At 34.1% G+C, this 16,427-nt stretch overlaps 1 protein-coding gene across 1 annotated transcript; it reads right to left on the bottom strand.

Moving 5' to 3' along the window:
- Positions 1-4,217: 4,217 nt before the first annotated feature.
- On the bottom strand, positions 4,218-6,679 carry LOC132632929 (expansin-A15-like). Its single transcript, XM_060349081.1, has 3 exons — positions 6,423-6,679; positions 6,016-6,328; positions 4,218-4,905 (listed from the first exon to the last, which is right to left on the bottom strand). Exons 1-3 carry the CDS (start codon positions 6,547-6,549, stop codon positions 4,599-4,601), a joined length of 747 nt encoding a protein of 248 aa, XP_060205064.1. The 5' UTR covers positions 6,550-6,679; the 3' UTR covers positions 4,218-4,598.
- Between the last annotated feature and the right edge of the window lie 9,748 nt (positions 6,680-16,427).

The raw sequence follows: 16,427 nt of genomic DNA, 5'->3' as shown, positions 1-16,427 counted from the left end.
CTTTTCAATTAGATTTACCAATTTGAATATACCATATACTTTTTTAGGTATATTTTCATGTACTTTTCTTATACCACATACCATATCTTTTCATGTACTTTTCTTAATATTAATATATTCAAATAATTTCTTTTAGTCACAAAAAAATAATTGCATCAGTTATCAAATGAAAATAAAAAATAAAAAAAAGAATAAAGAATAAAGAGGAGGAAACGAAAGAAAAATTTATTTTTGAAACGTTAGATGGAATATGGGATTTGAAGTTGATTTTGTTTTGTTTATTTGAAATATTACATTCTCTCAGGCCCTTTTCCTAGAGTTTTTTTTTTTTTTTTGATTTTGTGTGTGTGTGGTGGGGTGGGGTGGGGGGGGGGGGAGAAAGTAAAAAGTAGATATTATTAATGGTAGTAACTTCTAAAATTAAGTATTATTGATATTTTAGGAATGTAAAAAATTGTATTTTTATAATTAAAAAGTTAAAATTTTGAATAATTTGTATTTATATAATTTTGAAAGTAGTAGTGATGTTTTTAATTATCATTTCGAAAAATGTATTTGTGACTTTTCCTAAAACTTGATTATCCGTCCAAAAGTGGTTATTTGCCAATTTCAGGAATTGGGCCACTTCACTTCAGGCATAGTCCAATTATTAGCTGGCAATTTGTAGGATTGTCCTTCGCCTTTTTTTTTGCGCGGATTGCCCTTCTTTTGGGGTGGTCTTTAAATCTTGCCCTTCAAATTTGTGGTCTTTAAATTTTGCCCCTCATATTTGTGATCTTTAAGTTTTGCCCTTTGCTTGAAAAGGTGGGCGAATACGTGAAGTTCTGGGTTCGAACCCCCGCTCAGGCATAAAATAAAAAAATAATTTCGCAAGGCAGGACTAGGGGAGTGTATGCCAGATCCAGCATACAATCTTTAAGGAAAAGCTAAAGTTATGCCGGATCCGGCATAACTAAAAGTCTGCCCCATAAGGCAGAATTTTTCCTAAGACATAGTTTAGTTATGTCTTATGGGGCCGAATTTTAGTTAAGGCATAACAAAATTATGCCCCATAAGGCAAGAACTTTTCTTAAGGCAAAGTTTAAGTTATGCCTTAAGGAAAAGTTCCGCCTTATGGGCATACTTTTAGTTATGTCTTTGGGGCACACTTTTTAGTTAAAGCATAACTAAAAGTTTACCTTGAAAAGTAAATATATATATATATATATATATATATATATATATATATATGCTTCAAGGCAAAGTCTGCCGGAGGGGGCAGACTTTTAGTTAAACACAACTAAAAGTCTGCCCCCTCCGGCAGAGTTCTAGTTAAACACAACTAAAAGTCTGCCCCCTCCGACAGATTTCTAGTTAAACACAACTAAAAGTCTGTCGGAGGGGGCATAGCAAAATTTAAACTTTGCCTTATAAGACAAACTTTTAGTTATGCCTTAAGGAAAACTTACGCCTTATGGGGCATACTTTTAGTTATGTTTTATGGGGCACACTTTTAGTTAAGGCATTACTAAAATTTTACCTTGAAAAGTAAAAAAAAAAATACATATATATGCTTCAAGGCAAAGTCTGCCCCTTCCGGCAGACTTTTAGTAAAACATGACTAAAAGTCTGCCGGAGGGGGCATAGCGAAATTTAAACTCTGCTTTGCAAAAAAAAATTTAAATTTTTGACTGAGCGGGGTTTCGAACCCGGAACCTATGAGTTTTAGCCGAAGGGTAAAATTTAAGACCACAAATATGAGGGGCAAAATTTAAATACCACCCCAAAAAAAGGGCAATTCGCAGATTTGCCCGTCCTTCGCTGGGGGTGGTCTTTAATTTTTGTCCCTCAAATTTGGTGCTCTATAATTTTATCCTCTGTCTTTGCAAATTCTGTCCAGAAAGCAGAATTTTGTCCATGCAAATTTTGCCTTAAGGCAGAATTTTACAAATCTGTCCATGCAAATTCTGCCTTATGCAAATTTTGCCTTAAATGCAGGAGGCAAAAGTTAAAGACCACCAATTTGAGAGGTAAAACTTAAAGACCACTAATTTGAAGGATAAAAATTAAAGACCACCCAAATGAAGGACAATCCGCGCAAAAAAAAAAAAAAAAAGATTATTAGCTCCTCAATTATCCGTTAATGGGCTAAATAGTGTTCTACTTCGTGTTGGACCTTGCAGCTTTCTGATGATAACCCATTCAAATACATTTTGTCTTTTATCTCATGTTTAAAGTGAGAGTAACATGTAAAGCTTTATATGAAAGGAAAGGACGGTGAACAAAATTGAAATAAAAAGGGGGAAAAGGTCAAATATACCCCTCTATTTTATTTTATTAGTTAAATATATCCTTTGTTAGTGAAAGTTAACAAAAATACTCATGTCGTCTTCAAACTTATGCCCCTATTTGGATGGAAATCCCCAAATCCTCTCAAATTACCCAATTTCAAAAAAATTACCCACTTTTTTTTGTTGACCCGCCCCGCCCGACCCACCTATCATCATCATCAAGCTCTAGCTTCATCTTCTTCGATGGAAAAAAAAAAAACCACCCAAATGATAAAATCCCAAAACTCACCTCAAGTTTATCTTTAAATCCAATTCTAAATCTTGGGATTGAAACTGTTGATTGATTTATTAGACTATCCAATTTCCGTACTGCCAACAAACTTCTTATTTATGACTTCATTCATTTACTTTCTTTATCTCTAGGTGTTATGTTCAATTGATGAATGAATTTAACGTATCAAATGACTCGTAAGAAAGAAGAGAAGTGCAAAATTTGGTCCGAGAGTAATTATTTATGTTGTTTCATGAGGTTGATTAATTTTTATAAAACAATGTAGGTTATTTTCCTATTCTTGCTATATCCCTAAAGCATTTACAGTTTGTTGTCTCTGTTTCATATTTGACTCGGCATTGTCTATTGGGATTCCAAGCTGTTGAAAACCTGTATCTAAGGAGCTTTAACCCATTTCCCTTTCCTTTCTAGTTGTTAATCTATAACTTGATATGTTGTCCTCTTTAAGCTGTTAACTGAATAATAAAGTTTTCTGTTGATCTGTTAGCAGCTTTAGCGAAATAAAAGCTCTACCATTTTAATAAAAACAATAAACAAATACAAGCTCCGCCAAGTAACAAAAGCCTTTCATGTGGTTATAAAGTTGAAGTGAATACTTATCACTGCTAATGCTTATCCCAATTAGTAGCAGTGATGATTCAGCGAGTGGGGTTATTACTTATTGCATAATTAAATCCTATAACTGTAAAACATCTAGAGTAGGACATATTATTGCTGCTGACTTTTCCATCCATAGCTCATTTCTCGAGCATGTCACCATTTAAGTTGTTCGTTATATACCTGGGCCAAGGGGGAAGGGAGAAAATAATCAAAATATTGCTGCAGTAATTGGTTAGTTATATTTCCTACCAGGTCGCTATTGTTGGCAGTACGAAAATTGGATAGTCTAATAAATCAATCAACAGTTTCAATCCCAAGATTTGGAGTTGGATTTAAAGATGAAATTTGAGGTGAGTTTTGAAATTTTATCATTTAAGTTTGTTCTTGCTTTTTTCTTCTTTTCTCCATTAAAGAAGATGAAGCTAGAGCTTGATGATGATGATAGGCGGGGCGGGTCAATAAAAAAAAATGGGTAATTTTTTTTGAAATTGGGTAATTTGAGAGGATTTAGGAATTTTCATCCAAATAGGAGTATAAGTGTGAAGTTTGAAGACGGCAGGAGCATTTTTATTAACTTTTACTAACAAAGAGTATATTTAACTAATAAAACAAAGTAGAGGGGTATATTTGATCCTTTTCCCAATAAAAAAAGCTAAGGTGGTGAGAAATTATTGGAAGGTTATTTTTCCTAGGTTAAATTCGAGAGGATTGCTTCTTTTCACCACTGGCCATAGTGAATTTCATTGATTTTTTCCCCTATGTTGTTGAGAAAAACAGACAACATCAAGATTTTATAATCTGAAATCACACACATATCAAGGACAAGAAAAGGACACACTTCTGGGTTCACCCACCCTCCTCTTCATGGCTTTTGCGGGTCCCCGCTAAGGAATAAGAAAATATAAGCAGAATTTAAATTAACTTTTGAAATTATAAATTCAGAAGATAGTATTTATTAATTTTAATGGCCTTCCATATTTATATCAATCCTTCAAGTCGAAATAGTAGGCTCAATTGAACTGTAGTAGCTAATGAGCTACATCCGCCACAGAAAGTTAAAACCAACAGAATTAGCTGTTTTCCATGTCATAATTCTAACTTCCACCGTTCAATTGATACACATACCAAAACAAAGAACAAAAACTAAAATGGTTTTATCACTAAAATAACAGTATTCCCCTACTGTGAAGTTCTGTGGCGGGTGGTGACAATAAAATCCACCACCTCGGCCCCAATTTCTACCCTCCTTCTAAAATGACCAGAGACAGAAACTTATGACTTCATATCTTAATTACTTTCATAAAAGCAAACAAGAAAAATGGTTCGGACTTCGGAGCCACTTTAAAATAAGCCCTTCCCAATACCAGTAATTAGTAATCCTAATTTGTCACACTTGCAATAAATTTATTTTTTGTAGGAAGACCACCAATTATTAATTAGTTGAACTGGGCGCCGGTGTAAGTTTGACCAAAGGACCATCTAGCAGGTACAACGTTGTTGCAGATTACAGTGCGGCCATCACCAGTAGTGATCTTAAAGGAGAGTATTTGACCATCAAGGAATGAATTGCTCTGCCAATTTTGACCCCAATTGCGTGACATAGTTATCCAGCCTGTTCTAGAGCCTTTAACAGAAACTGCATTAACATCTCCTGAACCTCCCACGTTGGTCACTAGCACCAAATTAAAGTATGAGTGACCATTCATTGTGAATCTGATGCCTCCCCTTTTCTGGCATGGTACCCTGCATTAATAACGTCATAATTTTCACTCATTAATATGCCAACATCGACATTTGATACTCGCGATGCTACATGTTGTAATTGGGTTAGCATTTTGTTTAAGAAAATTTGACCCTTTCTGTTTTTTTTTTTTTTTTTTTGGGGAATTAAGCAAATGTCACCAACCAGTCAACCACAGATATAAATATCAGTAGAGGTCCAATCTCTGTCACGAAAGGTGACCAGCAGGGTGCTCGTGCAGAGCCAAAACCAACTAACTACTAGCAATTCACGAGACGTGTGTGAATTTTCAATAGATATTTTCGTCTAAACATTGTCAGATTTTCGATGAAAAGTCTATCGATTTTTTTTCCCGACAAGTCAATATTCTGTTGAAATTTTGCATTATTTTAAGGAGTGTGAGAACTCAATATATTAAGGACTAGGACCTACTTTTCAATTTTAAAGTTAAAATGTAATGTTTATACTTATCTTTTATCCTTGAAAATTGACTGGGTATAGCATAAAAGAGTTTGACGACAAAATTGTATATGTATGAGAGGCGGGATTTGAAGTTTATGAATTATTAATGTGACCTCAAATTAATAATATATAATAACAATTGGGTTCACAGGCAAATAAAGAAGATTTAAGGAAAAACTATTGAGTTCATGTGAACTTCCCAGCATAAGATGGGTTATCTCATTTTTTGTTTTGCGGATTTTTGGTATATACTCCCTCAGTCTCATATTGTTTGTCCACTTTCCTCTTTACACCCCCTTAAGAAATCACAAATAAAAGGTGTATTTTTACTACTTTACTCTTATCTCTGTCCAATAAATGCACTCTAACCACTTGAGTGTAGGATTGAAAAGATTTAATTAATTCTATATTAATTTTAATAATTGATAAGTAATTTAAGACATATATTTTTAATAATGTGAACAAGTAATATGGGACAGAGGGAGTAATGGTGTATCGGACATTACCTACACCACTAGAACTACTCAAAAATCAATCACATTTCTCAATCCAATTTTTCACAAGTTGAAATATTTCAACCAATACGAGAATAAAAGTGAAAAAAACAACCAGGTAAAGGAGGTATATTTAGATTCAACATAGGCTCTTACCTTTTGTAAGCAATAGGTACAATCCCAGCTCTGTACTGAGCCATTTGTTGAAAAACAGGCTGAGCAAGGTCAAAATGGTGCAGGGGAGGATTGCACCATCCTCCAGCATTGTTCGGTAGCGCGTAATTTGGTGGGCAAAAATTGGTTGCAGTGACCACTATGGAACCTGGAAGGCATGACCTTGAATCACCTACGCACTTAATCTCAAAACAAGCCCCACAACTCAATCCATTGTTGAACATTGCTGTACTCAATGCTGCTGTGTTTGTACCATATCCTTGGCTGTACAAATTCCCATAACCACATGCTCCACCTAGATTACAAGAACATAAATTTATTAATGCCAAAACATAACATTGTTTAGTACAAAATGGAAAAGGCAAAGGCATATGAAGAGAGTAATATACCCATTGTTCCGGAAGCATCACCACCTCCATAGAAAGTTGCATGAGCTTCAACCCATCCTTCTTCATTGGCTTGGACGCAATTAAATATACAAAAGAGACCAACAATAGAAAACCACATGATTGACATTTTTCCTGTAACGTGAGAAATCTTAGGATCTTTTTTGGAATTTTGGAAAAAAATTTGAGGGTTTTCTTGAGATGTTTTCCTTGTTGAAGTAGGAGTGAGTTTAATTTGCAATGAGAAAAGGCTGGGTCTGAGGTGGGGGATAAATAGATGTTACGGGGAAAAAGTTAAAGAGAGCAAATATTATTTTTTATTCTTTTGGGTTGCTTTAGCAAAAACCGGTATTTTTCGGTGTGTAAGACTCTAGACCGCTAGCTGCAAGAAAATTTGACTTCTATTCTATTTCTATTTCTTTTTATTCTTCAATTAAAAGAAAATGGTGGTAGTAGTGTATTCATTGGAGAATGAAAAAAGTCCCTCATCGGTGGTTAATAAGATGGATGGTCTCCTTATATGGACCTGGGCAATCCTCCCCTCATAAGCTAGCTTTTGAGGTTGAGTTAGGCCCATGATCCATTTCATTACATATTGTTTCTAAAAATTGATCATAAAGAGGAAACAAGTTGAGAGGGGACCAATCGAGCAGTATTTTTCCCGTTTTCCGTCCTGCCCTATCTAGCTTTAGGGAAAGCAACTTGTGAGAGGTGTTAAATTACTTTTCTTCTTTCAATTAACAACTTTTGCAACTTAAGTTTGATAACAAGCAATTTGTCCTTTAAAACAATGTCTAAACATAACTTGTGCGTGTTTTAATTTGGAAATTTAATACTATGGAAATAAAGATCGACCGAAATAGAGAGTTTAAGAAAAAATCACTTAATTTTGTGTGACTATTACGTATATAAAGTTACTACTATAACATTTCTTTAGCCAAAAAATCTCTCAAGACGTTGCTCAAGCTAAGTATCGTGTTAAATATTTGTCATAGAATATGTTTTTTTTAAACTTTTGACGTGCTCAGAGTGATTTAGGGTTAGCGGAGTTAATTCCTAATGAGTGCAACTTGGACGAGAATCGGGTTTATGGAAGAAAAAGGTTGTTTGATCAATTGGTTACTAGTTGCTATTCCTGCCTCGGAACAATCAAACAACATGGACCTAGCTCTCATCTGGAATAAGAAGAATTCCAAAAAAGCAGAAAAAATAGATTATGGTAAGGTGGTGCATGGGATTTGAGATATGAACAATGAATACCAAATCTGAGTGAAAAAGAAAGAGCGCTGCAGCGGGTGTGTGGTCACACATCTACCAGAAAATGCAATTAAATCGCCGCCCTTTCAGACGCCATACCCTTGGGGCTTCAATTTGAATTTTACTATCCTTTTAATCTAGGGTGTGCTTTTCTTTATTGCCATTCTTATTTCCTTTCCTAATTGACTGGTACTTTTAAGCAACTAGTTTTCTTGTTGCTCAAGTGTATATTTTATGATAATGATATTTTTTCAATTTGAACCATTTCACGATTTATGTGTATCTTACTAATCTCACTACAGGAAAAAATATATATGGCAACAAAATTATTTTTGTTGCCATAGATTGATTATTGTTGCAAAAAATACTTTTGGCAACAAAATTATTTTTTTTGTTTCATAGACTTTTCCCAACTGTTGTTATTGCAACAATTTTTTTTTGTTGCCAAAAGTACTTTTTGCAACAATAATCAATACTATGGCAACAAAATTAAATTCTTTGCCAACAATAAAACTAAGTTGTTGCCAAATATTAAATTTTTTGTTGCCATTTCTATACTTTCTTGTAGTGTCTTCTCTATATCGTTCCAATTTTATCGAATAGTCCCGAGAGCGAATCTATCAAATTTGATCAACCATTAACGAGTAATTCTAATGTAGACGGATTTGGTCAGGGAGATGCAGAAATAGTACTTCAAGATCCAGCTAACACATGATAATGATACAAATTCTATCGCCACGCATTATGAAAAGAAAAAAGTTTTTTTTATCTCTTTTAACAGTAAAAGGAAAAACGAAATGCATATACACAATAACAAGCATAAAAAGAGAGTATTAGAGTCAAAATCAGCGTCAAAGGTTTTAGTTGTGTAGGGGGGAGGGAGGAAGGGGGGCAGGTGCGTTAAATACTCCTCATATTTAATTATAGATCTCGAATTTAAGCTTTAGAATTGGAGGTACCTTTAGTAGGAAAAGTTTTACTCCAAAAACGAGATGGTCCCGAACGGATACGAGTAGAAAAAAGAATAAAAGAGCCAACGTCATTATAAGTTCCCTCTAGAAATTTAAGATATTTCTCCTCATACGGTGATCTTGTATATCATCACTTTTGGACGCATCGATGCAGAGATAATGCTTTCTTTCGGTAAAAGTGTCCAGCTTTAAGGATAATAACAACATGCTTCAACAATAGCTTACTCTCTTTTAACTTGCGGTTGACGGCTTCATATTTACTTTACACACATGCATCTTTATTCTGTGGGCGCTTTTATATACTTTTGACGGCAACATTATGTGTATTTGTTCATTTCCTCTAAAACCAATTGAAACAAGTAAAAAGAAATATTAACGGAAATGAAAAATGAAGCAAAATGGAAGCAGGGGATTTCCAAACAGGGGCGATTTTATGCCCTATTTTTGGAGCACGTGAACACATGATCTCGCTGTAAAACTAGATATTTTATGTATATATTTTCTAAAAGTAGTATAATACTACCTACTGGAACATATATTACAAAAGACTAAATGGTGCACTTGGTTGAAAGTTGAGTTCTTTACCTAGGGGACTAGGGATTGATTCCTGCTTAATACATTTTTTTCTTCTTTTTTTTAGTGGTGAACCCATGCTTCAGAAATCCTAGATTCGCCTCTGTTTCCAAACAATCGTGATAAAGAGAACTGAAGGGAAAATTGTATTGACGAAAATTGCAGCAACTTGTTTTCTGCATGGAATTACATATAGAGACGGGGCCTGCAAAAAGAGCTAGCAGGAAAATATCAAGTCCCTAGATGACAATAGAACAAACGCATGCAGTGACAAATCTCAAATATCTCTCTTGTTGATGAGTCTCTTTCGAATTTTCAATTTGAGTCTGCACCCATTTTCATGCACGATCCCGGTAACTCCTAAAGATAGCATGCTTGCGGGGTCATATTGAAAATAGTAAACTTAAATGTTAAATGTCTAGGTTCATATGTTTGGTGTTACCTTTATGAATATTAGGAAATCTAGATGCATGAATTTGATGATTTTAATATGACTTTTCTTTTTTTGGTTACTTAACTTAATATGACAAGTTTATAGTAGCTTTATATCTAGAATCATCATTTAGCACTTGTAATGTTATTATGGAAGAGTAGAGTTTTAGTATATTATGAAATGAGTTTAATGTGTATATTCCTCTTACATCCTCTTCGTGCCATATGATATCATCAAGGTGCGCCTTATATATTCCAACAGCTAACAACAAATAATAATAATTCCAGGCCTGTAGCGTACTACTCCAATATATAACCTGAAATTTGCGATATTCCAGTCGACATTGGTATTGCATGCGCATGCAGTTTTAAATCTGAACGCCACAATTTTTTTGTTTTTGAACTTTGATTGTAAAATCTCACATCTTTCTTTCCTTTTTGGTCCCCCATTTTACCCCATCTTTAAGTGGATAGATTCACTAGTATTAGAATTGAGGAGAGTGGAAACAGTATCCAATTCACGAATGGCTCAATTTTTCTACCATCTTACCAATCAATTTTCCCCTTGGCTAGGCGCTTGCAAATTATATTTTAGGGCAAAGGGTCAAATATACCCCTCTACTTTTCTTTATTGGTTAAATATACCCTCTGTTAGCCGAGTACCTAAATATACCCCTCTGTTAACCAAAGTTGTTAAATATACCCCTACATGGATGTAAATGCCCAAATCATATGAAATTAACCATTTAGCTTAAAAAAACCATGCCCCATAATTTTAATCCGATCCGACCCACAAATCATGCCCGAGATTGGCAGCTTATATCGGCTTTATTCTTTAAACCTTTCTAAAAACATTGTTAATAATCAACTTTCTAATTGGGTGAGAATCTTATATGTGAATTCTTTTTGGGTGAAGCTTTAGCAATGTTGACACATATTAAAGCTACAATGAAGAACGATGAAAAATGACTTTCGGCTCTTGCAATTAGACATAAAAAGTCAATTGAATATGACTAAATTTTTTGATATTGTATATAAGTTGATAAAAAAAAAAATCTTCTGAAAAGATGCATTGTGCACGGGAACTAGGAAATACTATTGTAAAGGAATTTTATGTCAATTTTTAAGTTAATTAAATGAATGACATAAAAAATTAACAATAGTTCGAGAGTTTATTATAACTTAATTAATCAATGATTAAAAATTGTTGAGTTACTGTTTTATTTAAACTGATGGGTCTATTTTATTATAGTTCCAAGGAATTCGATTTATTGGCAAAATCTTTAAACCACTGTTCTTGAAAAATTCTTTGAAGCAATGTTTAGTTAGTCCATAAAATTTTTAGAAAGATTTAAAGAATAAAGCCAAGATAAGCTACCAATTTCGGGCATGGTTTGTGGGTCAGGTTGGGTTAAAATTATAGGGCATGATTTATTTTAAGTTAAATGGTTAATTTCATCTGATTTGGGCATTTCCATCTATGTAGGGGTATATTTAACAACTTTGGCTAACGCAGGGATATATTTAAGTACTTTGGCTAACTGAAAGTATATTTAACTAATAAAGTAAAGTAGAGGGGTATATTTGACCCTTTGCCCTATATTTTATTTTGACTAGCACTTTTCATGATAAGACTAGCGGTTCAAAGCAACCATTGCTTTTCCTTCTCCTAGTTTTCTTCTTTTCTTTTCATCTGGGCCTTTTGGGGCCAAAGTTGTGAGAGCCCATAGTGCGTAGTCCCCAGTAGCCCATTGCGCCCACTCAGTAGTAATTATTGGGCCTAACAAACAAATGCATGATCTGGGCCATCTATATGGGCCTTTTGTAGCGAGTTGGGTCAGAGCTCAGAGGCCTCCTTCTTTTTTTGAAAAAGGAAAAAAAAATGGGTCAGTCTCAGGAATGCCCTGTTTGGGGATGGTCTTTAATTTTTGTCCCTCAAATTGTTGATCTTTATTTTTCCCCTTCGGCACTTTAAATGGTTGAAAATACCCATTTGATTCTAGACTCGAACCTCAGCAGAGTATAAAAATAAAAAAATGCAAGGCAGAATTTCGTAGCAAATTAGGCATATTCGGGAAAAATTTAGGCCTTAAGGTATAAGGCTCCTTATATAAGGCCTAACTTTCGCGAAACCTTGTCTTTCAAATTTTTTTTTTTTACTAGCCAAGGTTTGAATCCAAAACCTCGGGATATTTTCGGTCACTTTTTTAGGCGAAGGAAAAAAATTAAATACCAGCAATTTGAGGGAAAAAATTAAGGGAAAAGGGCCTGATTTACCCCTCTACTTTGGGAAAAGGTTCATATTTACCCCACGTTATACTATCAGGCCATTTATACCCCTACCGTTACAATAGTTGAAATATTTGCCCCTATTTTTAACGGAGGGGTAAATATGAACCTTTTCCAAAGTAGAGGGGTAAATCAGGCCCTAAAAAATAAAACACCCTAAAGTTTCCAAACAAAACTTACTTCGGGTACCTTTTCAACCCCTAAAATGACTATCCGAACGTCTACATATCCTTGATGTATTGAGCCTACATTATTGTACGCAGAAAAAATATCAGGTTCTATATAAAATATTGACGTTTCGGAGTCTTGACACACCACTAATCATTGGTCAAAGTATGAAAAAAAAAACTAAATTTTTTCAACCAAAACTTACTTCGGGTACCTTTTCAACCCCTAAAATGACGATCCGAACGTCTACGAATCCTTGATGTATTGAGCCTACATTATTGTACGCAGAAAAAAATATCAAGTACTATATAAAATATTGACGTTTCGGAGCCTTGACACACGACTAATTATTAGTCAAAGTATGGAAAATAACACTAAGTGTTGCAAAAAATAAAGTTGGCCAATTTTTATTTTTTATTCATACTTTGACCAATGATTAGTGGTGTGTCAAGACTCCGAAACGTCAATATTTTATATAGAACCTGATATTTTTTTCTGCGTACAATAATGTAGGCTCAATACATCAAGGATTCGTAGACGTTCGGATCGTCATTTTAGGGGTTGAAAAGGTACCCGAAGTAAGTTTTGGTTGAAAAAATTTAGTTTTTTTTTCATACTTTGACCAATGATTAGTGGTGTGTCAAGACTCCGAAACGTCAATTTTTTATATAAAACCTGAATTTTTTTCTGCGTACAATAATGTAGGCTCAATACATCAAGGATATGTAGACGTTCGGATAGTCATTTTAGGGGTTGAAAAGGTACCCGAAGTAAGTTTTATTTGGAAACTTTAGGGTGTTTTATTTTTTAGGGCCTGATTTACCCCTCTACTTTGGAAAAGGTTCATATTTACCCCTCCGTTAAAAATAGGGGCAAATATTTCAACTATTGTAACGGTAGGGGTATAAATGGCCTGATAGTATAACGAGGGGTAAATATGAACCTTTTCCCAAAGTAGAGGGGTAAATCAGGCCCTTTTCCCAAAAATTAAAGACCAACGCGTTTGAAGGTTAATCGCGCAAATGGTCAATTCACACGATTGCCCCTATTTTGGGGTGGCCTTTAATTTTAGTCCATCAAATTGGAGTTCTTCAATTTTTGCCCTTCGCCTAAAAAAGTAGCCAAAAACATCCATGAGGTTCTGGGTTCAAACCCCAGCTTAGTCAAAAAACAAAAACAAAAAACGCAAGACAAACTTTTGTCTAAGTGTTGCCTTATAAGGCATAATTTGCCTTGAGGCATACCTAAATTCTCTTCTCTCTTATAAGGCACAACTTTCACGAAACCTTGCCTTGCGATTATTTTATTTTTTTAACTAAGCACGGCTTCGAACCCAGAATCTCGGGATATTTTCGGTCACTTGTTTAGGCGAAGGGAAAAAATTAAAGACCAACGCCTTTGGGGACAATCCGCGCAAAAAAAGAAATTAGGGATAATTTCTTGGTTGATACCGCCCGCACATCTAACTAACCAATTATAAGTTCATTACCCATCTATCCCTATTTTCCCATTCGGCCGCAACTGTGCATAGTCACTACCCTCCGATATCGGAAAAACCTCCAATAGGGCCGACATTAGACGCAATAGCACAAGCTCACCCCGAGCTTCGTCCCTTACCCCTCTCTCTCCGTTTTGGCTAACAAGCCATGGAAGTTTAGATCTTGCCGGAAAGATTCAACTTTGGTGGTCCGTATTTTGACTATTCTTCCAAATCTATTTGGTAATGGTATTGAATTGGTTCTTTCTGAATCTTTGCGCTCGGTGTGATCTTGCTGATAAGAATGCCCAATTTTAGGCAAAAAAACGATTGCCCGTAAGGTGCTTGTTTAAGTGTTTGAATGAATTCTTTAGCTTTGTTAAGGATATTTCATTGTCATGTTCATTCACTGACATATTTCATTGTCATATTCCGATGATTCATATTTGGCACTGCAGTATATTTAATATTTATATATAGCTATACATAACCAATACATTATCTATACACTGTAATTTGAGTTGATTTCATGTGTTTATACAAAACATATACATTGTATATATAAAAAGTATATTAATGTATATATATAGCTATACATAACAAATACACTATCTATACACCAATGATACAATGGATTATATCGATGGCAAACTAGATTTGTGGGTAGTATATATGAGTTATTTCCCTAAGTTTTAATCCACAAAAATCTCATATTGTATTAGAACATAAAATAATAGCACATGAACTATTATCGTTATATAAAGTACCTATTGTTTATAACCAAAGCAAAAATGTCAACCAAATCCATGATGAATTCATATAAATTCTTGCACTTCAATTGTTTTTTTCCTAACTAATACCCCAAAGGCCCAAGCGAAACACCTCTTGTATATTCATATTGAGACATCTTAGTTTAAAAGAATAAACAACCTACTAAACAGATAATTAGAGAATCAGATAAACAACCAATCACACAATCAGTTAAGAAGTGAATAATGAAATTCGATGTAATGAAATATGTTCCGTACGCATCTTATCTAGATGGAAGAAAATATCTAGGCCAAAGTCATAAGGGCCCCTAAACTTGTCCTGAGGTTCTTCATGACCATCTAAATTGACGCTTATTTCAATTTGACACCTAAATCACTCCGAATTGAACCACTTAGACACTTTTTTAATAATCAGCCAAAAGTTTAAGGTGTGTGTATTACACTTGCAATGACGTGACGTAATGACTAATCAAAAGCTGACATGTGGCATTTGGGTCCACAATAATAATTAATTAATTAATTATAAGGAAAAATAAAAGAAAAACTATTTTTTGCAAAAAAAGGTAATTTTAAAACCCCACCCCCGCTTACTCGACCCCTCTATCCCCCTTTCCCCAGAATCCTCATCCAGAAGCCGAAGCCCAAACCCCCACTCCACCTTCCCTCCCATTTCTCAATTGGCATAAGGATCTTCTTCCCCATTCCATTTCCCACTGAAATAAGAATTAAGAACGGAGTTTCACCGGGCAAATTAATAAATTCGAATGAACGCTGCCGGAAAAAATTGAGTGTTGCCGGAAATTTTCTTGAACCTGAATCTGATTTCTTTTCTGGATGAACTTTTTTTTATTCTTGTTTACTTAATAGGTATGATCTATTATCATTAGATTACATTATTATAGTAACATGTTGGGACAGATTCTTGGACTAAAAAGTGGAGTTTCACAGAATTTTTTTTGACACCCAAATTAATTTTCTTATTCTCTTTTAGTGGGAGAGATATCAAAGACATGAGAGTCAGTTTAAAATTATGATTGGTGTGTAAGTCAGTTTAAAATTATGATTGGTGTGTATTTGCAGAAATGATAACGGTGGCAACAATGGTGAAAATAGGTGGTGGATGATGGCAGGGTGAAAATATGAAGAAGAAGAGGAATAAAAAATTATTTTTATCAAAATAAAAAAAATTCACGTGCTTGTTTCACGTGTAGTACACAGACTTGGCTACATCAGCAAAAAGTGTCCAATAGGTGCATTTTAATAGTGCAGGTGTTCAATTGAAACAAGCTTAAGTTTAGGTGACCATTAGGAATCTATGTACAAGTTTGGGGGTTGTCTATGACTTTGACCAAATATCTAAGGTATTACTCCAATTTACAATTAGGTCAACATATATTCATGTTTCTTAACATGGAGAAAGCTCCACAAAGGTCAGACTAGATTCAAAATCCTAGATACAATTTATTTATTTAAGTTCTACTTGCTCTTAGGAATTAATATAGGATAATAACATTTAAGGAAAGCAAAATAACCAATACAGTCAAATCTCTCTATAACAGTATCGTTGAGTTCGAAATTTTTTAGCTATTATAGAGAATTGCTGTTATGCATCTATAACAACATTTGCCATTTAAATAATAGTTAGTTATTATAGGAAAAAAAAAAATGCATAAAATCTATTTTTATTTATATTTTTTTAATGTTGTAAAGAAACAACGAATTATTTAAATTTTAAATCTCAAAGATATGAATGCTTCACTAACTAAACAATAAAGAAAGTTAATACAATTTCAATAAATTCATTACTGAATGTATAAAGTTTTAAGCTCTATGACGCACATTTTAAATATACAGTACTTGAAATTAAATTCTTTCAAGATTGATGGGAGAAATTTATAATTTTAGCTTGTTTCATAGAATCCAATCGTATTGCATCAAGCTCCACATATGTAATATTGTATCATAAATATGCATATAATTGTGATATTGGGGTAATTTTACAAAGAACGTACTGTTATAAAGTTGGTTGTTGCTGTTATAGGTAAAATGCTCCTATAGAGAAGTAAAATAT

The sequence above is a fragment of the Lycium barbarum genome, chromosome 3 (assembly GCF_019175385.1).
Source record: "Lycium barbarum isolate Lr01 chromosome 3, ASM1917538v2, whole genome shotgun sequence".
Classification (NCBI taxonomy): Eukaryota; Viridiplantae; Streptophyta; class Magnoliopsida; order Solanales; family Solanaceae; genus Lycium; species Lycium barbarum.
The sequence above is the reverse complement of the archived record's forward strand: the minus strand, read 5'-3'. Positions and strand labels throughout refer to the sequence as shown.